This window comes from Pelodiscus sinensis, chromosome 1 (assembly GCF_052426305.1).
Source record: "Pelodiscus sinensis isolate ZL-2025 chromosome 1, ASM5242630v1, whole genome shotgun sequence".
NCBI lineage: Eukaryota > Metazoa > Chordata > Testudines > Trionychidae > Pelodiscus > Pelodiscus sinensis.
In genome coordinates, this window is record NC_143052.1 from 288,933,787 (window position 1) to 288,956,591 (window position 22,805).

The 22,805-nt window shown below is 47.0% G+C and overlaps 1 protein-coding gene across 4 annotated transcripts in view; it reads left to right on the forward strand.

Annotated features, from left to right (window-relative positions):
• The first annotated feature begins 21 nt into the window (after window positions 1-21).
• NAA16 (N-alpha-acetyltransferase 16, NatA auxiliary subunit) overlaps window positions 22-22,805 on the forward strand; it is a 107,752-nt gene continuing 84,968 nt past the window's right edge. Inside the window, exons 1-2 of one of the 4 annotated variants that reach the window (XM_006124387.5) lie at window positions 86-226; window positions 867-984. In XM_006124387.5, coding sequence (XP_006124449.3) covers window positions 982-984 — 3 coding nt within the window. In that variant the 5' untranslated portion in view covers window positions 86-226; window positions 867-981. Of the gene's footprint in view, window positions 227-268; window positions 985-22,805 lie in introns of those variants that run through there. The other 3 variants (XM_006124386.5, XM_075918938.2, XM_075918940.2) reach the window with 3 other exon arrangements.

Below are 22,805 nucleotides of genomic sequence, written 5' to 3' on the forward strand. Positions count from 1 at the left end.
TTTTGCAGCGTCAGTTGGGAAGCGAGGCCTCCCCGGCAGCTGCGCACAAGGGGCCGCGCTCGCTCGCTCGCTCGCGGTGACTGAGGGGAGCCGGCCGGGCGGCGCAGGCCAATGAGTTAAAGAGCCGCCGCCTGGCAGGAGCCGCGTCTTCTCCGGGCCGCTCTCGCGCACCATGCCGTCCGTGCTGCTGCCGCCCAAGGAGAGCAACCTCTTCAAGCGCATCCTGGTCAGTGACCGCCCCGTTCGGCCGGGCTACTCCGGCCCGGGACACGCGCCCTTTCCCGGCCCGTGCAGGCAGCTCCCCCGGGAGCAGGTGCGAGGCCCCGTGCGCTGGGCGGCGGCGCTGGCTTGGCTGGAGCTGCGGAGGCCGCCTCCGGGCTCTCGCTCGCTTCCTTCCTTTGTTTGGCGGGGGCCCGGGGCACAGCAGGCCCGGCAGCCGCTTCGCGTGAGGGGCCCGCCTGCCCCCGGCTGGGGATGTAGCGGGGCCGCAGCAAACGGCTCGGCTCGTTGTTTTGTGCCCGGCCGCCTTCCTCAGCGCGTGGCGCTCCTAAGCGGGATGCGGGCTCTCCCGGGGCACGCTCGTAGCCACGGCCACAGGCGGGTGCTGAGGGTGTAACCGAATGCGGGGCACTTTCCCCTGGCGGCGGCGGCGGCTCTTCCCCCACCCCCGCCCCTCGTCTCCAAGGGAAAAAAGTTTCGTCGGTCTCTGTCTAGGGTTTTGGCATAGCTCCTTTCAAACACACCGTTGAATTGTGAACGCCTGATCTGGGTTCAAATTTCAACCATTTCTAGAGTTTGGGTTCTTGATCTAGGTAGGTGTTCCGGTTCAGGTGCGTTGCTAATGATAATATCTTATATTTGTGCAGCACCGCTCAGCTTCCAGGAGGATCCCAAAGCACTTTACAAATGTAACCGAGGTACAGGGGCTCACCTCATCTCTGAAATGGAGCCGTCTCTTGGACAGCAACTGACCAAGAACACATGGTATATAGGGACTAGATTTAAGGCACTAAAATTCAGAAATATTTTTATCACTTAGTCCCATGGCTGAGTATAATGGGCACTGCCTGCTAAAGCAGAATCAGGTTCTTTGCAACATCATTAAAAGGGTTTTTTAGCTTGTAAGTCATTATCCTAAGTCCTCTATTTACTTACTTGACCAAGTGTCATTTAAACTCCTAGTTCTAATTTGTGTTTATAAATGAATCAGCTCATTCGTTATCCATTGTAGTTTGTTCGAAATATTTTCTTGGTTTAGGTTCTCTAGTTTAAAAAACCAACTTTTAGGCTGTTCTGTGCATAACCTATTTTATGAAAAAACAATCCATTTGGTTCAACTCCATAGGTAGGACCATGCCAAAATCATGGCCAGGAAAAATGCTTCCCAATTGTGAAATCTGCTCTCCTGTGCAGTCTGGTCTCTTGTGCTCTTTTACCCTACATTGGGTACAGATTTCAGGGGCGGGGGGAAGACCAGTATTACTCAAAGTGGGGGTCCTGGCCCAAAAGGGCATTGTAGGATGGTTGAGGTGATTATTAGGATATCCAGTTTTCCTTCTATGCTGACTGCTGAGTTAGATTTCCAGAGAATGTTGTCTTTTGCTTTGGTGCCTACCTCTGAGGACAGTGCCTCACCAGCATCTGTGCACAAGTAAAGGGGGAGCAGTACCATACCATGCTAGCTTCACTTCTGTGCTGTTCCTGGTGTCATTGGCTGCACCTTTAAAGCTGGCCAGCAGGCACAGCTGCTGCTCCTCTTGCTTAGCTCTGAATGAAGCATTGGCTCTAGCAATGGCACAGAATTAAGGCTAGCAGTACTGTGAATCCCCTGTCCTCTCTCAAAAAAACCCCAATATGACCCCCCCCACCTTTTGGGTCAGGACTCCTACAAGTATAATACTGTGAAATTTCAGTTTTAAATAGCTAAAATCATAACACTTAATATGTTTAAAATGTGATAATGATGAAATTGACCAAAATGGACCATAAATTTAGTAATGCCCTGTCCATGGGTGATAGTAATGGAGTTGTAGAGCATGTCTACAGCAGCTGGGTGATGAGATTCTTAGCTTGAAGTAGACATGCATGTGCAAACTCTGAGCTAGTTCCTAAAAATAGTTGTGTGCTTGTGGTAGCACAGGCCGCAGTTCAGGCTAGCTGCCAGAGTACATACCTGCAAGGTTTTATATCAGTGGTCCGTAACACGGTGCCCGCGGGCGCCATGGCGCCCGCGGGGGCATTTGTGTGCGCCTGCCAAGTGCTCAGGGCTGGCCTGGCCCCAGGCACGTGGCGTATGCGCAGTGCCGGAGACGGCCCCGGGCGCATGGCGCACGGTGAGCGCCGGCCCCGGGGGCGCCGCAGATTGGCCGCCTGCGCTCTGGACACGCGGCACATGGGGGAGCGCAGGCCCCGGGCGCGTGGCGCTGGGGGGGGGGCAACGCTGGCCTGGGGCGCGCGGTGCTTGGGGGGGGGGCAGCCCCAGGCGCGCGGCTATGGGGGGGCTCGCTCCCAGGCATGTGGCTATGGGGGGGCCCCCCTGGGCGCCTGGTGGGCGAACGGCCACGCCCTCTGGCGCCCGGCAACCTCAAATGGTTGGGGACCACTGTTTTATATGGAGAGCTAGCCTGAACTTCATGTTGCTGTGTCTACACTTACTTTTAGGCCCCAGCTTGAGCAGAGCTAGTGCATGTATGTTTGCAGGACTGGAAGTCACACCTCCCAGCTGCTATACAGACCTAGCCCTAGCATGAACAAAGCTCCAGGAATTTTAAAATACCTTGTCATCCATACCTGCCACAGGAGATTCAGGTGTGTTATGATGGTAAAACTACTGGAAACCATGGATTGGTTATATGCTTCTAGAGCTTCTTTCTTGCTACTTTAGGTATTAAGATAAGATTTTTTTTTTTTTTTTTTTTTTTTAGGGTTAAGTTTAGTTTGGCCAAGAGCTTAACAAGAGAACAAATCCAAGCGCCAAAGCTAAAACATTTGCTGCTGATGTGTACTGGCAAGTGTTGCTTGATTAGTTTCTCCTGTTGGTTTTGGGCAGCATTTAGATTTTAAGATTTAATAGTTTTTAACAGCAGTTTGCTGCTCACTGTATGGTTATGGTATGCCTCTTACTAAGTAATGTAGCACTCTTGCTATCTTTGCTATAAATAAATTCCTAATTTTAGAACAGTTAAGTGATTATTTTTACTATGAGCAAAGAAGTTCACAGTAGCAGTTACGTCCCAATACATCTCATATAATATTTTAAATTCTAGGTCCGTGCATTTTAGACAAATTACTACCATTTTATCTTCCAGTGTCTAACTATAGGCAGTCAGATATGTGCCTAGAAACAATCTGTATGTGGTGTTAAATGTTCTTACTGGATATTTGGTCATTATTTTTTTATTACACCTTGTTCCAGAGGTATGGTGGTGCATGCTACTGATGGTTTTTGGTGTGTACTTTTTTTTTGGGGCGGGGGGGGAGGGATTATTTGTTTCTTCTCAGATCTGCTCCGCGCTATATCTTGTGTATTACCTGCAATACTTGTTTAATTCATGTAGAATCCGTTGTGAGTTGGGTTTCCATTTTCTGAAGGACATAACATATATGTTATTTCAAACAACATCCTTGAACTTGTCATTTAACCATACTATATTGTGGCTTTCTTTATACGTCCTCTATTCCTGCATATGTTTTTTCTTCATTTTTAAGAATCCTCTGAGCAGAGTTTAGGGTTGCACGTGTGACCTATTAAACAACTGGTCAATTGATGGATTGAGAAGTGTCAATGGTCAGGTAATTTTTAAAGTACTTACTTAATAGAACAGCAACAAAAAAAGAGTAAGAGTTTATGGTCTACATCAGCTAAGCATAAGCTGAGATAATTATGCTTATTTTTTTAAAAAAAAACAATCGTTGCTATTTCAACAGAGAAAAATGTAAAACACACAAATAAAAATTCTGAAAAAATGGTACCATGCATAATTAATAAAGTAGGCAGATGTTAAATCAGGACATTCCAGCTAGAGTGTTTGATGGAGGTCAAATAATAGTTGTCAATTGACATTTAACCAGAATTTTGTGTTACTCGCTTGACCTGTGGATTTGTTTTCTCTTCTGTGACTAGCTGCTTTTATTTTTTTTAACTCCTCTAAAGTTTCATTTCACAGTGCTAGTTTTTGGTAGGAGTCCTCTGCACTTACTGAATCACAGTCATTGTTATGTAAAGGTTTAACTGTCGTTATTACTTGAACCATTTCCTGTGTTACTTAGACACAAGGGCTTGTCTACTTTGGGAAACTGTATCAGCATTGCTATACCTGTAGTTATTAGTATAAATTCCTGTGTGGTTGCTATAATTTGCAATAACAGTTGCTGTTTTCAGGTTAGCTTAATTTACTTCAAAAGGGAATTAATGCTAAACCAAAAAGGGCCACTGTTGTGAATAATAGTCCCTTTGGAGTTATATCAGTATAGCTATAGCAGTTAATTTTCCTATGTAGACAAACCCTAAGGGGAGAAACTATTAAATTGCATGCAGTGGAACTGTATGAAGAAGCAGTTGTATAAATGGTTGAGAAATTGCTAAAAATTATCATGTGATTTTGACCAGTTTATATGCAGGTAGACTTATTTGCCTTTTTGCTCCCCCTCCTAGCTTACTGCGTGCAATAATGATTTCCTGACGAGCAGTTGCTATCTTGTCTTTCATGATTGCAGACTCTAATGTGTGTTCTGTACATTAACAATACAATTGAAAAAGCTTAGAACACATTGCTAATCTGATGCTCCTACCACTGGTAGTATTGTCAGGGAATTTTTGCACTAAGAGTGTGATAAATCAAATTTGGAATTGAATCTTAGTTTAGGGATTGTGTATGTAGAACCCAAGTGCATACTAGGGATGTGAACAGGTAATTGGCCATGCCTTTTTGCCCACATGGTGGGGAGCATGGGCAGCTGTGAGTGGGAGCCTCTTCCCTGCCCTATGCACTTGGGGTTGCCCCTCCCTGGGGATCTTGGTTAACCGGTTAAATATAGGATTTAACTAGTTACTGATTCACTGGGATTTTACATTCCTAATGTGGACTGTAGGGGTGTGACTTTAATTGGTCCAGGTAGACCAGTGGTCTCCAATTGTTATACACCAAATATCACTTTTTGAATTTAAGGGCAACCTAGGATCTACTCTGTTCACTTTCTCCAACCCTCACTTTCACCAGACTGGGGTTTGGAGTGCAGGAGGAGGTATGGGCTCTGACCTGGGGTCGGGGAGTTGGGTGTGGAAGGAGGCTCTGGTCTGAGCCTGGGGAAGAGACCTGGGATGCTGGCCCTGGGAGGGCATCAGGACTGGAACAGGGACTCTAGGTTGCAAGAGGGAGTATGGGTTGCTGACTCCAGGATGGGGTTGAGTCCTCCCACCAGGTGGCACTGCTTGGTTGGCAGCACAGTGAGACAAAAGCCAGGTTTATCCTTAGGGGTACGTTTGAGTCAAGATACACAACTCCAGCTACATTAATTGCATAGCTGGAGTCATTGTACCTTGATTGAAACTTTCACACCATTCTTGCAGTGGAAGGTCGACAGGAGAAATGCTCCCATTGATTCCTCCAACGCCTTGCAAAGAGTAGGAGTACCAGCACTGATGTGGGCACCCTCAGTGTTTGAGCGGGCCCTAACTAGACCTGCTAAATTGAATGCCATAAGCTCGATCTCCAGAGGGTTGATCTTCAGGTTAAGCGTAGCTGTGGCCTAAGGCAGGTTTGCTTCCTGCCTGCTGGGTCCTACACCATTCCTAGAGCTGGCCAACACACCACTGAGAGTAGGGGACATGTGACTCCTAGGGATGTCATAGTGTAGTCAATTAACCAATAAGAAAAAGCTTATCGCTTAATGCTATAGACGACACGAATGATTCTGGACAAACTACAGAAATGGTCTGAGGTAAACAGGATGAAGTTTAATGAGGACAAATGAGAAGTACTCCACTTAGGCAGGAACAATCAGTTTCACACATACGGAATGGGAAGTGATGGTCTAAAAAGGAGTACTGCTGAAAGGGATTTAAGGGTCACTATGGATGACAAATTAAACATGAGTCGACAATGTGACACAGTTTCAGAAAAAAGAAAACATGATTCTTGGATGCATTAGCAGGAGTGTTGTGAGCAAGACCTGAGAAGTCTTCCTTCTGCTCTACTCTGTGAGGATTAGGCTTCAGTTGGAGTATTATGTCTAGGGATATGATCAGATAGAGGCAGCAAAGGGACGGGGGAAGCAACTAATTGACTAGCCTGTTGACTATCAGAAAGAGGTGGGGGGGAGGGTAGGAGAGATGGGGATACTTCAAAGCAGCAGCTCTGCATGGAGCTTGGGGTCATCTGGAGAGTCCCCTGTCATGAGGTCAGCTGGCTCCGGACTCCCTGCGGCATTTCAAAGTGGCAGTGCCCCCTGGGGACTGCTTGAGTCCCCTACTGGCCCTCTGCTCCCCGCAGTGCTTTTGCCTTTGAAGTGTAGCAACAGTCCTGGCACTGTTGCTACATTTCAAAGGTGGAAGCTCCCTTATCAACTAATCAAATAGTGGATGCAAATTGCATTGACTATTCAATAAGCCAAATCATTGAAGTTTTAATTCCCTAATTGTGTCCAGTTCTGGGCACCACATTTCAAGCAAGATGTGGAGAAATTGGAGAAGGTCCGGAGAAGAGCAACAAAAATGATTAAAGGTCTAGAAAACATGACCTGTTAAGACTGAAAGAATTGGGATTGTTTATTTTGGAAAAGAGAAGGCTGAGGAGGGACATGGTAGCTGTTTTTATGTATCTCATAGGGTAAGGAGGAGGAAGAGAAATTGTTCTCCGTGGCCTCTTGAGGATAGGACTAGAAGTAAAGAGCTTAAACTGCAGCAAGGGGAGGTTGAGATGGGAGCTATTTAAGAGCAGGTTAGATGCCAGTCAGGGATGATCCATTCTAGACCAGTGTTTCTCAACCTCACAGATGCCCATGCTCCCCACCATGTGGGCAAAAAGGCATGGCCAATTACCTGTTCACATCCCTAGTATGCACTTGGGTTCTACATACACAATCCCTAAACTAAGATTCAATTCCAAATTTAATTGATCACACTCTTAGTGCAAAAATTCCCTGACAATACTACCAGTGGTAGGAGCATCAGATTAGCAATGTGTTCTTTAAAAAAAAAAAAAAACAACCTACCCTCAGTACCTGCAGTTTTCAGACACACAATCTTTTTCTACTATTGCAACACATTTGTTTAGACAACTTAATCGGAGTGCTGGCGATGAAATTTTTGGGTGTAAAAAGTACAAAAATAATTAAGCGCTGTAAAAATTCAAAAACTTTTCTCCACACTTCAGTTGTTGACGTCCCCCCCCCTTTCTCTCACGTACCCCTAAGGCTACTCGTACCACTGGTTGAGAAACACTGATCTACGCAGTGCTTGGTCCTGCCATGAGGGCAGTGGACTGGACTGGATGACCTCTCGAGGTTCCTTCCAGTTCTATGATTCTGGGTCCTCCCCGTGCCAGTACATTTTTTAGCGGCTGGTCAGCAGCCTGGCTCAATCCTTGCTCGTGCTGGGTCCAGGATGTACCCCTGCTGCACCTCTGCATTTAAAGTTGATTAGGAGCTGGCCAGGCAGGCAGCCCAGCTCAGTTCCGGCTCGTGCCGGGTCTGGGAGTTGAAGTTAATTGACTAGTCAATTAACCAATATATAACATGCCTAAATTCCATATTTTGTGACACTCTGCTGGCACTTCTTGGCCAGCTCCCACTGGCCACAATTCCCCGTTCCTGGCCAGTGGAAGTGGTGCTTTCACGCATGCGCAGAGCTCTATGACCTCTGCCTTCCCTCTCCCTCATTCCTTGCAGGGCCGCTTCTGGTAGTGGCATGGGGCTGGGGCAGGCAGAGAGTAAGCCATCCTTAGCCCTGCTGTGCTTCTGGAGATCATGATTGGCTAGGAGAGTCCCCAGGATCGACCACATGGTCACTGTGGATGGATTAGTGACCACTGAAGTAGATAGTACTATGTTAAAGCATGCTAGAATATCATTAGGTTGCTCCAGCAGGTTAGACAGGTCCCTTAATGTTTCCTATTTAGAAAACATTATTTATTGTAGCTCTTTATAAAAAGTGTATTTAGGAATTCTTTAGATAAGAATGTTAATACTGTTTGTTTTGGGATTCTGTGATAGGGCTGACTAATGAGAATCATTGGATAATCTTCTGAAATTCCTTTGTAGAGATGTAAAATCCCAGTTAACTGGTTAAAGGTTATGTTGACCTTACATTTAATCAGTTAACTGACTAAGCAGGATCTGGGCAGGGACTGGTTCAGCCCAGCTGGAGCAGCCCCCCCCAGACTGTGGCACTCCCACTCTCAGCCCCGCACTGGGGCTGGCTGCTGGCTCCCAGCCTCTTCCAGAGCAGTCCCTGCCTGCAGGGTGTCTGAACTTGCCGTGGACAGAGGAGCACCTGGCTGTGGAGTACCTCGGCCCGCCACAGATAGAGGCTACTCTGGATGCTGGCGCAGCCCCTGTGCACAGTGGTTCTTCTGCAGGGCTGGAGTAGTCCCCTCTCTGTAGCAGGCGGAAAGCTGCTGCAGCCCTTCACCAGTTACTGGTTAACCAGAACCAGTAAGCCTTACTGGTTAATCTTTCACATCCCTACTTTGTAGAATACAGTAATTCCTCATTTAACATTATAGATGCGTTTCTGAAAATGTTCGTGCAAAGCGAAAAAATGCTATGCGGGGTCAATTTTCCTATTAAAAGTAACGGAAAAGGTGGGGGTTACATTTCAGGTGGTGGTGGCAAAGTCAATTTTTTGTTGGTGCTGGGTCGTCAACGTCAACATTAGATATCTAGCAACATAAATCGCCGTGGTTTGTTAAAATACGAAGATAAACACGTGAGTGAGTGGAGGAGTGCAGTGACCATGTGTGTTCATCCGCTCATGAGTATTACCACTGCTTTCATCCACTTATACCACCGCACGAAGTAGTCTGCCACTTGATTATCTTCATATTATTTCGGGGATGGTCATGTTATTCAAAAAAGCTCCCTAAAAAAAAAAAGCCATGCTATTGCGAAAACGTGTTAAGCGGGCATGTGTTAAATGAGTAATTACTGTATTGCCATGGTCACCAACAGGTCGATCGCGAGGCCTCAACCAGTAGCTCGCGAGGCGTCCTGTCTGCCCCGCCCCCATTTCCCTCCCACCCCCGAGAAGCCTCACTACATACCTCAAGTGAAAATGGAGGTAGTGTTGGCTTCCTGGGGATGGACAGAAGTCCCACAGCTTAGCACCACTTCCGGCAATTCCGGAAGTAGCGCTAGCTGCTCTGCTGGGTGTACTGCGGGAGGGAGCATCGGCTCCCTGCACCGCACAGGAGGGAGGAGGGGTGAGTCGGTCTCGGGGCAGGCGCACGCGCGGGGGGTGGGGTCGGCCCTGGGGCAGGTGTGTGCTGGTTTCCCTCTGGGGGGGGGGGGAATCCTGGGAGGAGGCAGACGCAGGGGACTCTGCCTCCACTGGTACCCCAGTCCCCACTCCCTGAACTCTGTCCCCACTCCCCTGTCTCCAGCTACAGAACTCTGTCCCCACTCCCCGAACTGTGTCCCCACTCTCCTGTCCTCAGCCACAGAACTCTGTTCCCACTCCCCTGTTCCCAGCTACAGAACTCTGTCCCTATTCCTGTCCCCACTGACACCCTGTCCTCTGCCCTCCCAGCACCCTGTTCCCTCTTCCCTGCCCTCCGCCGCAGAACTCTGTCCCCACAAAATGTATAATGATAAATGCTTCATTTTAGATTTAAATAGCATGAATAAAAGAGACCATTTATTTCAGAACTAAAACAGTAATATAGAAATGTTAGTAGACATTAATAACTAGTAATTAAAGCTGTACTGGTTTGTGCACGTTTGTAGAACAACATTTTGACTCGATAAATTTGCGTAGGGATACTTGGTTGATTTAATATTGATAGCATGTAGAATTAGACTAGTTTCTGTATAAAACTGAGTAGAAATCATAGGCTGTGTAATTACTATCTTGTAAGCTGAAAATCAAATAGTCATCTCAACTATGTTTGGAGTTTGTGATGTTTGAGGATAGTAACAATTCATAGATGTTTCACTCCAGTGTAATTGATGACTTGTTCATACTCACACTACAGGCAGTCCCCGGGTTACGTACAAGATAGGAACTGTAGGTTTGTTCTTAAGTTGAATCTGTATGTAAGTCGGAACTGGCGTCCAGATTCAGCCGCTGCTGAAACTGATCAGTTTCAACAGCGGCTGAATCTGGAAGCCAGTTCTGACTTACATACAGATTCAACTTAAGAACCTCAGGCATTCCCAAGTCAGCTGCTGCTGAAACTGATCAGCGGCTGATTCCAGGAAGCCCGGGGCAGGGGCTTCCTGTAGTCAGCCACTGGTCAGTTTCAGCAGCGGCTGACGTGGGGACGCCTGGGGCAGAGCAGCTGGGGTGCTGCTGGGTTGGTCCAGTAGCGCCGCCGCTCCTCTGCGCTACTGGACCAACCCAGCAGCACCCAAGCTGCTCTGCCCCAGGCGTCCTGATTCAGCCGCTGCTGAATCTGACCAGCAGTGGCTGAATCAGGACGCCTGGGGCAGAACAGCTGGGGTGCTGCCCGGTTGGTCCCGTAGCGCCCAGAGCGGCGCTACGGGACCAACTGGCAGCGCCCCAGCTGCTGTACCACAGGTGTCCGGAGCAAAGCGGCGGAACACGGAACACGCGGGCAGCGGACAGCCCAGACGTGTCTGGGCTGTCTGCTGCCTGTGTGCTCCGCGGCTTGGCTCTGCTTTGCCCCCCCCCCCCCCCCCCCCGGTCTGCAGACCAGGGAGATGGGGGGGGGGGGGGGGGCAAAGCAGAGCCAAGCCTTGGAGCGTGTGGGCAGCGGACAGCCCTGTCCGCTGCCCACGTGTTCCGCCGCTTTGCTTCCTCTCCCTGGTCTGCTGGAGACCAGGGAGAAGAACGGCCCCGTTCGTAACTGCGGATCCGACATAAGTCGGATCCGCGTAACTCGGGGACTGCCTGTATTGTGGGTAAACCTTGTGGAATTAAGAAACTTTATTGACTTATGTTAAATTTTATTGAATTTTGGTTTAATACCTTTGGGTCCATTTAATTAAATTCAGTTGTCTGTGTTTGTGGAATTGCATGCCCCATCCTCCTAGTGAAGTTCCATATTTTAATATTCATTTTGGTTATCGGTCCTCTTAAAGCCACTCTCTTTAGAAAGATTTTCATGTATGGATTGAAATTAGATTTTCCAGGGATCAAGAGTGAGAAGACTTTTGGGCAAATAGCCTGGTTTTAAATATAGCCTCAAGGTCATCTTTATGATCTAGCAAACAAGCAGCACCTCTAGTTCCTGAAGGGACCCAATTCTTAGGAACTCTCCTCCTGAGGCCTCCTAAGACTATTTGCATATTTTGAGCTGAAGTTGTACAGAGTTTGAAACAAGGAAACCCCGAGGGGGATGTAGAAAGATGACTCCAGTTCAGGTTGGAAGGTGAGCTCATGTCAGCTTATGTGTAGGTTTTTTTTTTTTTTTTTTAAACTTTTAATGTTGTCTGTGTAATACTTCTATCTCAAGAATAAAATAGACCAGTAGTATTGTTTAGGTATAGAGAGAGAGAGAGAGTTTAAACTCCCTTTTTACCTTTCTCCCTCAGGATTGTTGGAAACAATGATCCTCAAACTGGATTTAAGAAATGTGGTATCTGTGTTCCTGAATTTGATGTCTGTGTCAAAGTTTAATTTGCCTATGGAAGGCACACTCATTGCTAGTGTACTGTGCAGCAACTGCTTCTCCCTTGAAGCTTATAGGAATGTCACATCCAACTATACATTTCCAGAGGTCTGAATTCAGCACAGACACTACTTGAAAAGCCAGCCTCAGTACTGAGGCCCAAGGTGTGAAATACCACTTTGCGGAAGGCAATGCTGACACCAATGAATTTGCTTACAGGATGTCTTCCCAACCCTTGTCTGAAGGGACTTTTCAGCTGGTATCCTTCAATGATATTTGCCCCCTACACAAACTGAAGTGCCTGATCAGGCATACTCAGACTGTCAATTACAGAAAGTCACATGGCACCAGTATTCAAGGGCCTCTCTTTGTGCTTTGTAAAGAACACCTTAAATCACCTACATTTTCTGGAGTATGTACTGTGTAGGTCTCTGCATACCTCAGCACAGACTACTTCCTCTGCTGCCTGTGCGCCAGCCCCTGATGCTCCAAGTCCTCCTGTTACAAGGAAGAGAGAGAGAGTAGCATCCTGGAAAATGTACACAAGGAAACACTGACATTCTGCCATACTGAACTTCATGGTGCAATAAATGAGTGTGGGGAACTTTGTGTCAACTAACTTTTTCATTATCAGAGTTATTTGCACTTAATGCTCTACAAATGGCCAGTGTCAGAAAAGGTGAGAGTGTACCCTGAATTTTGGCATCCACTTTTCGAACATCCTCATCCAACTCAGGACACCCTCAAACCCTGCAGCCAAACTCATTTATTAGAGAGCCATCTCCCATCTTGATCTGAACTTAGATTTAACCAAGTTGATGAGACTTCCATTGGAGGCAATGAGTACGCTATTCCTGGAACACTTGTATTTAAAAAAAAAAAAGCCTTTATGAGGAAGCCTCTTCCCTTCTGAGTTTCCACCCTAAAATCCACTTTAATTAAAAGAACAAATTGATTCTACAGTAATAATCTAATGTCATTCCAGAAATTGTTTCCAGTTTCTGCCCATGGTTGTCATCTTCAGACCTTATTCACATTGCAACAAAATAAGACTACATATTGGGGTTATAAATCAAACTTTTTCTACTTACAAAGAATTAAATTACAGTAAGCTATGTATGCACAAAAATGTGAGAGCCTAGTCAAAGGTTATGGATATTAAGATCAAATTAAATAGAATTCTGCTATAGCAGAGTTAGTTAACAAATATCGGCACAATCAGGATCTCCCTTCCAGAGCTACTGAAGAGTCAAATCTCTAAGACACATTCCTGTAATGATAGCAAGGAGTCCTGTGTTAGTGTTTAAGGTGCCACATTTATTAAGGCATAAGCTTTTGTGGGCTGCAGCTCACTTCCTTAGATACATTAAGTGAAAGCTTCAGTTGATAGGGATTTATACATACCTACAGCGATGGGAGTATTCCTGTCCATGGTAATGAGGCTAATTTAATCAGGGTGCATGTGGCTTACTTCTAACAGTGATAAAATGAGAATACCTGAAAAGGAATATTACTTATTACAATGAGCTAGCTATTCCTAGTTCCTATTCAAATCCATCTGATGGTGTAAAATTTGCATATGAATATTAAATGAGTAGTTTCACACTCCAGTCTATGGTGTTTTTGCTCCAGTATGGAAACTTTCAAGTCTGTAGCTGTCTCCAGGGAGGCTAATTTTTCTCCTCCAGGTTTTTGTACATTACTATTCTTGATATTGGATTTGTCCATTTATTCTGTTGCAGAGAGTAGTGTGGTTTGTCCAATGTACATGGCAGAGGTGCATTGCTGGCACGTCATATATTGTATTAGTAGATGTGCAAGTGAATGAGCGCTTCTTGACAGTGTAGCTGAAGTGGTTAGGTCTTATGATGGTGTCACTAGATATGTGACTAGATTTGGCAACAGGGTTCGTTGCAGGGCTGGTTCCTGGATTAGAGTTTCTGTGGTGTGGTATCTGTTTTGGGTTGAGGACAGAGCTGTCTGTAAGCAAGTACTGACCTGCTTACGGTCTGAGAGTGAGGAATCAAATCTAGGATAGGCTGTAGATCCTTTAAGGTAGAGGTTTTAACTGGGAGCTCTAGATTTGGATCTCTTCTTTGCTGGGACTGTCCTATAGTATGTTACTTCTCTGTGTCCGCCTGGCTCTGTCAATCTGTTTCTTTACATCCCTAGGTGGGGATTGTAGTTTTAAGAATGCTTGATAGAGATCCATTAGGTGTTTGTTTGTCAAATGTGGTTGCATCTTAGGGTTTGGCTGTAGACAATGGATCTTATGTTATGTTCTAGATCAGTGTTTCTTAAACTTAAGACTGAGTAACACCAAACAATTTTTTTTCACCCAGCCCGCAGGGGAAAGTTGTTGAGCCAAACAAACAAACAAAACCCACTGAACCAGGAGGGTAGAGGAGCGTCTCAGGGCAGGGTGTCTGGCCAGGAGGGAGGGTAGAGGAGGGGGCTAAGGGCAGGGTGTGAGAGCAAGCTGGGAATGTGGGGTCTTGGCAAGGGGAGGAGGGTTAGGGGGGTTTGGGTACGGAGTCTGGGCATGAGGGGGGGGACGCTTACCTGGCTTGGCATCCTGCTGCAGCAGGGAAAGCCTCCAGGGGGTATGCTCTTGTTCCTCGGCGGGGGTGAGGGTGGAGAGCTCAGTTCCCTCCTGCCCCCCTCCCTTGCCCATGCAGTGGGGAACCCAGTGCAGCTGCAGCACCAGACCAGACTTCCCACTGGCAGGGGAGGGGGCAGTAGAAATGCCGACCCTCCCCGCCAGATTAAACTCTACCACTTCCCCAGCAGGCTGGGAAGGAGCGCGGGGGGAGAGAGAGCAGCTGCTCATGGGGGGCAGCAGAGCCCAAGCATGTTTCGAGTGGAGAGGGGGCAGCAGAGCCTGAGTGTGCCGCAGGTGGGTGGGAGAGGTAGGGGAGGAGACAGAGCCTGAGCTGGGTGCCCCGCAGGTGGAACTTTTAAAATGCAATGGTCCAGGAGCAGCTCTTCAGCTCCTGCCACTCCTCCCCCTCCCAGCAGCAGTGGCCGCTGTAAAAGCTGCCGCCTGCAGAAGTGGAGGAGGAGAAGGCTGCGCGGCAGCAGAGGCCCGGTGGGACAGGGTCATTTCTGCAGGCTGGTGGGGTGGGGGTGGGGGGGCGCTACTGCAGCGGGAGCTGTCTATGGGCTCTGCAGGGGAGCAGAATTTTTTCTGTTTTCTCCACAGCACACTTCTGACTGTCTTGTGGCATACTGGTGTACCGTGGAACACAGTTTAAGAAACTCTGTTCTAGATTAAATTTGGTGGTGTGTAGGCTAACACAGTGGTCAGAAGGGAAGTGAAAGTGAAACCGTATACACAGTTAACTGATAAGTCTTCACGGTAACATCCAGGCTCCTGATAAACGTCAGGAACCAGTTCAAAAGCTGGTTCTTTGCACAGTTCAGATCCTGGGGAGCTGTCTGCTACCTTCCCCATGTGCTGCTTCCTCTTGATCAGAGCAGAAGAGAGGGGACGGGCACCAGTGCATGCTGGGAATCAGCTTTTAAGATGGCTCCCCTCATACTCACTCCTGGGGAGTTGACTGTCCTCCCACTCTGTAACTACTGAAATTTCCAGCAATTATCTGTTTAAACACACTTTAACATCCCTAGTAGTCAGTCGGTTTCTGGTATAGGGTGGTTGTTACTATCACTTATTTGCACTGTAGTGTCCAGAAAGTGAATCTCTTGTGTGTACTATCCAGATTAAGATTGATAAGATGGAAATTGTTGAAATACCTGTGAAATTCCTAAATGGTATCCTTCCCATGTGTGTCTATAATGATGTCATCAATTCAGAGAAAATGGGGGAGTGTTTCCTGGGAATGAGAACCACCTGCTCCTCTTATTCTCTGTGTTACTGCCTCTGAGAGAGACAGCAGTGCAGAGGGTGAGGGAAGCAGGCAGGAGCTGGTACACCCGAAAAGCCGGCTTTCAAGCTAGCTGCCAGTGTGTTTTGGCTCCTGCAGGGGTGCTTGCTTCCCCCATGCTGTTCCCTTTCTCTCTTTCTGAGGCACTGGGGTGGGGGAGGAACAGGTGGGAACTAATATGCATGGGTAGCTGGTTCTGCAGAGCTGGTTCTGTCTATCCAGCCCCCCTTGCTCACTCCCACGGAGGCACTGGGAGGGAAGGGGGCAAGAGCTGGTGTTTGGTGGGAGCTGGCTTAAAAGCACTGGCTCCACCAGCCTCTATCGGAGGCAGCACTTTGGGGATGGGGTAGGTTGCTGTGGAGTAGTTTCTGTCCATGGCAGGCTCGGGCTCACCATGGACAGAGGCTGTTCTGTAGGTTGCTGGTGCAGCCCCTGGGGAGCTGTGATCCCTTGCCAGCAGGGGTTGCTGTTGCCCCACGTTGCTGCCTCTCTTTGGGTACGTCTAGACTACATGCCTCTCTCGCCAGAGGCATGCAGATTAGGCTACCAGACATAGGAAAATGAAGTGGCGATCAGCTGTTTGTAGGCTCAGCGCAATAGTCTGGATGCATGGGTGGCGATATCAAAGGTATTTGTCGACCACCCAGGTATACCTCATCCTGATCAGCTGTTGGTTGGCTCAGCGCGGCAGCCATGTAAATTTAAATGAAGCGGCAATTATTTAAATCGCCGCTTCATTTTCCTATGTCTGGTAGCCTAATCTACATGCCTCTGGCGACAGAGGCATGTAGTCTAGATGTACCCTATGAGGCAGCAGCATGGGGTGGCAGGCAGTAACCAATTTAAAGACCAGGTCCCCACAGACTAATTCCTGCCTGCTGCTCTGATAGAAAGGCAGCAGCATGGGATAGGAGGTAGCTCCTTAGGAGTGGGGCTGGAGTGAACTGGCTGCCAGCCCTGCCCCCCAGGACTACAGAATAATCATGTAACTGCTAATATTTGAAGCAGTTACTTGATTATTCAATTAATTGACATCTAACATCTATATTGCCTTGTTCATAATTCTGATGTTCTTAGACTGGAAGTCTCTGATTTTTAAGACCATTGTGAATTTTATTTCTGATTTGAAAGTTGCTCAGAATTCAGAGCGTAAAAATGTGAAACAGAAGTAGGGATGTTAAATATTGGTTAACTGATAGTTGATTAACTTCATGAATTCTTACTGGTTACTTGACTATTCTGTAGTCCCCGGGGTGGAACTGACAGCCAGTGTGGTCCGGCTCCATCCTGAGGATCCCCCTTCCACCCTGTGCAGCTGCCCCTATGTCAGAGTTAGCAGTGCTGGGTGTCAAGAGAAAGCTGGTCTGCAAGGGGAGCCAGCTGAAAAAACAGCTCCTCTTGTGGACCAGCTTCCTGTCACCCCATGCTGCTGCCTCTGATACTGGTCGCAGCCCCTGTCCCGGGGGTGAGGGAGGAGAAGCTGCGCTCTCACACCTGGAGTGAGTGGGAACTGAGCTAGGCTGCTGGCAAGCCTATAGGGTGGGGAAATACGTGTGGTCTGTAGCATTAACCAATAAGCTTTTGCTTGTTGGTTAATCGACTACACTATTGCATCCCTAAACAGAAGTATACCATGGAATCATTTCAAATATGTGTGAAGTCCCTGCCTACATTGTTTTCTGTGGTCATGGGATGTAATGGCTACTCGTGTGTTTGCGTATCATGGTGATAAATGTGCTGGAAATGACAGGTTATACTGTGAATATTTTTGGTCCATTTGTAACTCTGGGTGGTCATAACTTTGATAATATCTTGGATGCATTAAAACTTTTGCCTAGTTTTAGAATGTAGAGCCGTGGTCACCAACCGGTCGCTCGGGAGCTACTGGTCGATCTCGAGGCCTCGACCAGTAGCTCGTGAGGCGTCCTGTAAGTCCCGCCCCCATTTCCCTCCCACTCCCCAGAAGCCCCACTACTTACCTCCAAAGAAGACGGAGGTAGTGTCGGCTTCCGGCGCGCTGGGGTTTGGCCCCAGGGCTTCCCGGCGCGGGGATGGGGTTGGCGCCGGGACAAGCGCCCGTGGGGCTTCCCTGCGCGGGTGGGGGGGTTGGCTCCCTGGGCAGGCACGTGCGCGAGGCTTTCCTGCATGGGAGGGTGGGGTTTGGTTCTGGGGCTGGCGCGTGCGAGGCTTTCCTGCATGGAGGGGGTTGGATTCGGCGCAGGCGCGCACGCGGGGCTTCCCTGCGTGGGTGGGGGGGTCGGCTCCCTGGGCAGGCGCGTGCGAGGCTTTCCTGCACGGGGGGAGGGGTTGGCCCCGGGGCTGGTGAGTGCGTGCGGGGCTTCCCTGCACCGGTGGGGGGGGGTCAGCCCCCTGGGCAGGCGTGCGCATGCGCGCAGGGCTTCCTGGGGGGGGGGGCGGCCCGGGGGCAGGCACTCACTGGTTTCCGGGGGGGGGCGGAGGAATGCTGGGAGGAGGGAGATGCAGGGGACTCTGCCTCCACTGGCATCCCACTCCCCTGTCCCCAACTTCAGAATGCTGTCCCCACTCCCCAAACTCTGTCCCCAGCTACAGATCTGTCCCCACTGGCACTCTGTCCCCTGCTGCAGAATCCTGTCCTCTGCCCTCCCTGCCCCCTGTTCCCTCTCCCCTGCCCCCAGCCACAGTACTCCGTCCCCACAAAATGTATAATTATAAATGCTTCATTTTAGATTTAAATAGCATGAATAAAAACCAGACCATTTATTTTATAACTATAAACACGTGATTTTAGTTGTATGTATCACACACTCTGATAAACAGTTTATTTTTAAATTATGCAAGTAGGGTCTGGGGGATAGCAAGTGATGAACAGGAGGAGAATAGAGAGGGCGGGGCTTCAAGGAAGGGGCCGGGCGGGGCGGTAGATCTTCGCCAGTTCTGAGATTTAAAAAGTGATCTTGGGTGTAAAAAGGTTGGAGACCACTGATGTAGAGGAAGTGCCTTTGTATTACAAAATGAAACCTAATTTAACAGGTTCCACTACTGTGTTTGTAAGCACTTGATAGAACTTGGGCTGATCAGATTGTGTTGAACCATAACTTTATGCATGATGATAGATAAATTAAGGCCAGGTCTACACTAGAAAATGTTTGCAGCTATATTGGCAGACCTTCTTGTTGTAGGTTCTGTGACAGACCTCCTTTCCCCCCCCCCATGGACACGAATATACATAACTCAAAGGTGCTTGGAGCAAATTATTTCATGTATATCAATCTTCATGTCATGATCTGCTGGTTCTGTTTATCTTATTTTGATGTGTATATCATTCTTGTGTGTAAAATTAGACATATGGAGTGGGGAATACTTTATGATAATGATGTGAATGACAGTCATCAGGGAGGTGAAGCCTCAGTGTCTGGGCAGTCATATGCAAATAGCCTTTTGTTCTTAAGGCTTAGCAATGGTGGCCAGGTGACTCCCCATACAATAAGGGAACTCTTTTTTTTTAAAAAGAATAGGAAAAGAGGAGTTTTTTTTGGCTGGGCCACACCTAAAGAATGGACTCGAAGACCCCAGGGTTGGGGAGACAGACCTGGTTTGGAGGGGCAACAGGAAAAAAGGTTTTAGGTTTAGTTTGAAAAGTTTGTACGGAGGTTTCAGTGTAGGATTAGCCAAGTGTTTTGTTTTTTTTTTATTTGTAATCTACTTTGCTCTGCCTGTTCTCACTTATTACTACTTAAAACGTGGTTGTACTTTAATAAAATCACTTATTTTCTCCAGTGTAAACAATTACCTGGAGAAATGATCAGTGTGTACATTCCCTCTTTCATTGCTAAAGGAGGCTTACCCTTACCTAACTTTTGGGGGTACCATTTAGGGAGTGGTATCCTAGGAAGCTGGGTCCTAAACTGCACTGTCCTTGAACCTGAAGAGGTTCAGTGTCTGTACTGCTTCTCGGGCGTGGACGGGAATCTTGGCTTTGGCTCTTGGCTAGAGGAGACCAGGGAACTGGCCCAGCATAGTGAGAAGCCCCAGAGAGCAGGTGAGTGGCAGTGGCTGTGGCTGTGGCTGTGTCAGCGCTCTGAAAGGCATCACCAAGGGGTCTTCTGTGACTGCACCCCGTCACAGGTTCAAATCATATTGCCAGAAAAAGTGGCGATTTTCATGCTATAGCTTCTGCTGGTTTGTTGACTGAAATAAGACCTTTTATGCTTATATAGAAGTCTTAAGGGGGAAAATTGCATCCCAAACTGAAGTTACTATACCATCAAACATTTCTAATCTAGAGACCTAGCCTAATTACCTTGCTGCAGAATGGTCACCTCTCTTAGGGTTGCCCTAAAGTCTCTGTTCTAAAGGACTTAAAATCTAGAGGTTCCTACTGAGACACTCAAAACACAATACGGAGAAGGAACTTTCTTGGAAAATACATGGTTTAGTATCCTCTTCAAGAGGGAGCTGTTTACAAAAACATTGATTCAACTGGTGCTGTTTTGTTGATCATTTCTAAACTGCCAAACTTTAGTTTGTGTTTATATTTTATCTGTATAAATGTATTCATAATTTGAGACAGCATTTATCCCTTCTTGATAGTGTTGCTTTCTGCTTCTGAATACTTGTTTCACTTCATAGCTGTTTCAATATTGAATAAAGTTAAAAAATATAAAAGTGCTTTAGGATCTTCCTGGATTAAAGGTAAATATAAATGCAAGTCAAATTGAAGTGTTAATTTTTTATTCAGCAAAAATATTCATCCCAATTCCTTAAGTGCTCTTGACAGTTCTTTTAAAGATAAAATCATAAAGGAAGTCCACAGTATGTAGTACAAACCATGAAGGTACAGAAGTGTGTGTGTGTGTGGGGGCGGGGGGAGTGCAGGCCCCTTCAGCAGTAACAGCTATCTCCAAATAACGATGATTCATCCAGTGTGCCTGTAAAGTCAACATATCTGGGTTATTTTAGGTAAAGATGGGAAACTAAAGGGTGGACCTCCCTTGTCTGGCACGGTCGGGACCTGACTGGACCTGAACAAGAGAATTTGCCAGAATAGGGGAGGTCTTCTGTCACCGGCCCCCGAATTTATGGCCCACTGCTGGTAGGCAGCCCCAGCAGGCAACCCTGACTCCCCTTCCCCTCCCCCTCCCCCCTCAACTGGGCTATCCTCCTCTCCCCTCTTTCCCCTCCTCGCTGCTAGATGCACAGGCTCTGGCCTTGGCCCCATGTCGCTGGGGCAGCTGAGACCACGGATGTTGGACGACACATGTTGCTGGACCAGAGTGTGCTGGGTTTTTGGAGGGACCCCATTAATGAGGTCTGCATTTAAAAAAAAAAAAAAAAAAACCCTACTTGGCTAACTAAATTTGGGAGTGGGAGGTGAAGCCGTTTAAGCATTATGTAGAGGCTAATCACCCACGAGCATTAATCACAAGCATTAAATATGTTGAGGCTTAAACATAAGGAATAACTCAATTTGATTTTTCTTAGGTTAAAGAAGCAATTTCCCAGCTCTACCCTTAGGGATCTTGAAAGCAGTCCTGTCAACTTCTTGAAGTTTTTCAGTGCACAAGCCAGCACCTTGTATTCGTCAAGTGTTTTAAAATTGGTCTCCATCCATCTCTAATTCAGCCAGCACAAGTAGTGTACCATATGTACATTTGTACCAATGTAGGTCTGTATTAAAAGAATTTGGAGGCAGCTTGATATTAAGAATCATTATAGCCATAATTTATTTAATTCATACACATGGGATGAAAGGTTCTTAAGAATACACCATATCAATGTTTCTTTAATTGAAGTTGGTAGCCTGTCTTTTAGAGAAACATTGACAATCCCCATTAGCAATGGGTCTGTTACATCTCCACTAACCTCCATCTGTCATGGCTGAGGTTGCAGCTCAAAGTGAAGCATTTGTCTTTTGCTAAGATGTTGCTGTGGCTTCCCCAATGGAGACTGTTAGGTCCAAAGCTGTACATTCTTTGTCACTAAATCACAATTTGCTCTTAACAAAAGTACTCCAGTCATTCAAAGTAGAAATAGCTTTAGCTATTTGACCTGAAACCAATCTGTAGATTAAAATATGGCAGATGTTAGTGCAGAGTAAATAAAGCTGTCCTTCCACATAGTCTTGGGTGCATTGCGGTGACTTGACTTAGAACTGTTTTTATTCTGCTGTTGAGGATCTTGCACAAGATGGGACATGCTATTTTCAATTCAATTTTAAGGAAAGGGGACTTTGTACTTCATGTGAGACTCCTCCTTACCACTGGTTGGTGCTCAGCTGAATATGGATAACAGCTGGATGACATACAGTTTTTTGATAGTCCAATTTTTAATCAAATTGGAAATGGTGGAAACATTGACTTGGACTTTGCATTAATCAATACAAAATGGAGACTGAAATTCTTGTTTTCTGATATGTCAGACTTCTGAGAGAAAATTACAAATGAAATCAGGAGCGGAGTGTTTTAAGTGCCCGAATCTCTTCCCACTTTGTTTTTCCCCACCCACTTCCACACAAGGGTTCCCAAAATGTAGCAGTATTGTTCTACCTTCTTATTCACCCTGAGGTGCCAATGGGATGCATATTCATAATATTCAACAGTGGTAGTTTTCAGTTAGTAACTAGCTCACACAGTGGTTGCCTCTGATCCCACCACTCCTGCAAAGAACTCTTTTTCCCTGGATCCATGTGTAGCTTCTCAGAAAAGAGAATTCAAATTTACAGACAATCATGATTGTACAGACATTCTGTTCAGTCTTCATTCTGTTTCCTGGCTTTCAGAAGTTTTGTGTGTTTAACTCTGGTGTTCTGGAAGGGCACAAGATACTACATTATTAGGTAGCATTAACACACACTTACTTGCTCTTCTGTACTCATGTGAATGCTATAGCAACTTTCAAACATATTCCTGACCAGAATTTTTGTGTGTTCTGTTAGTACCCATAATGATAGTGCCCAGACTGGAAGTGTAAGTGAGGAGTAGGCTTATCAGTTGACCACTCTCATTCCCCCTTCTGCCTCTGTATCAGAGACAGCGGAGGTGGGAGGGAAGAAGGAGCCAGTTCTGGGGGGAAACCAGCTTAAAAGCCTGTTTTCCCCAGCATCAGCTCTGCGGTGCTGCCTGTTTTCTCTCTCCCTCCCTCTTCCCGC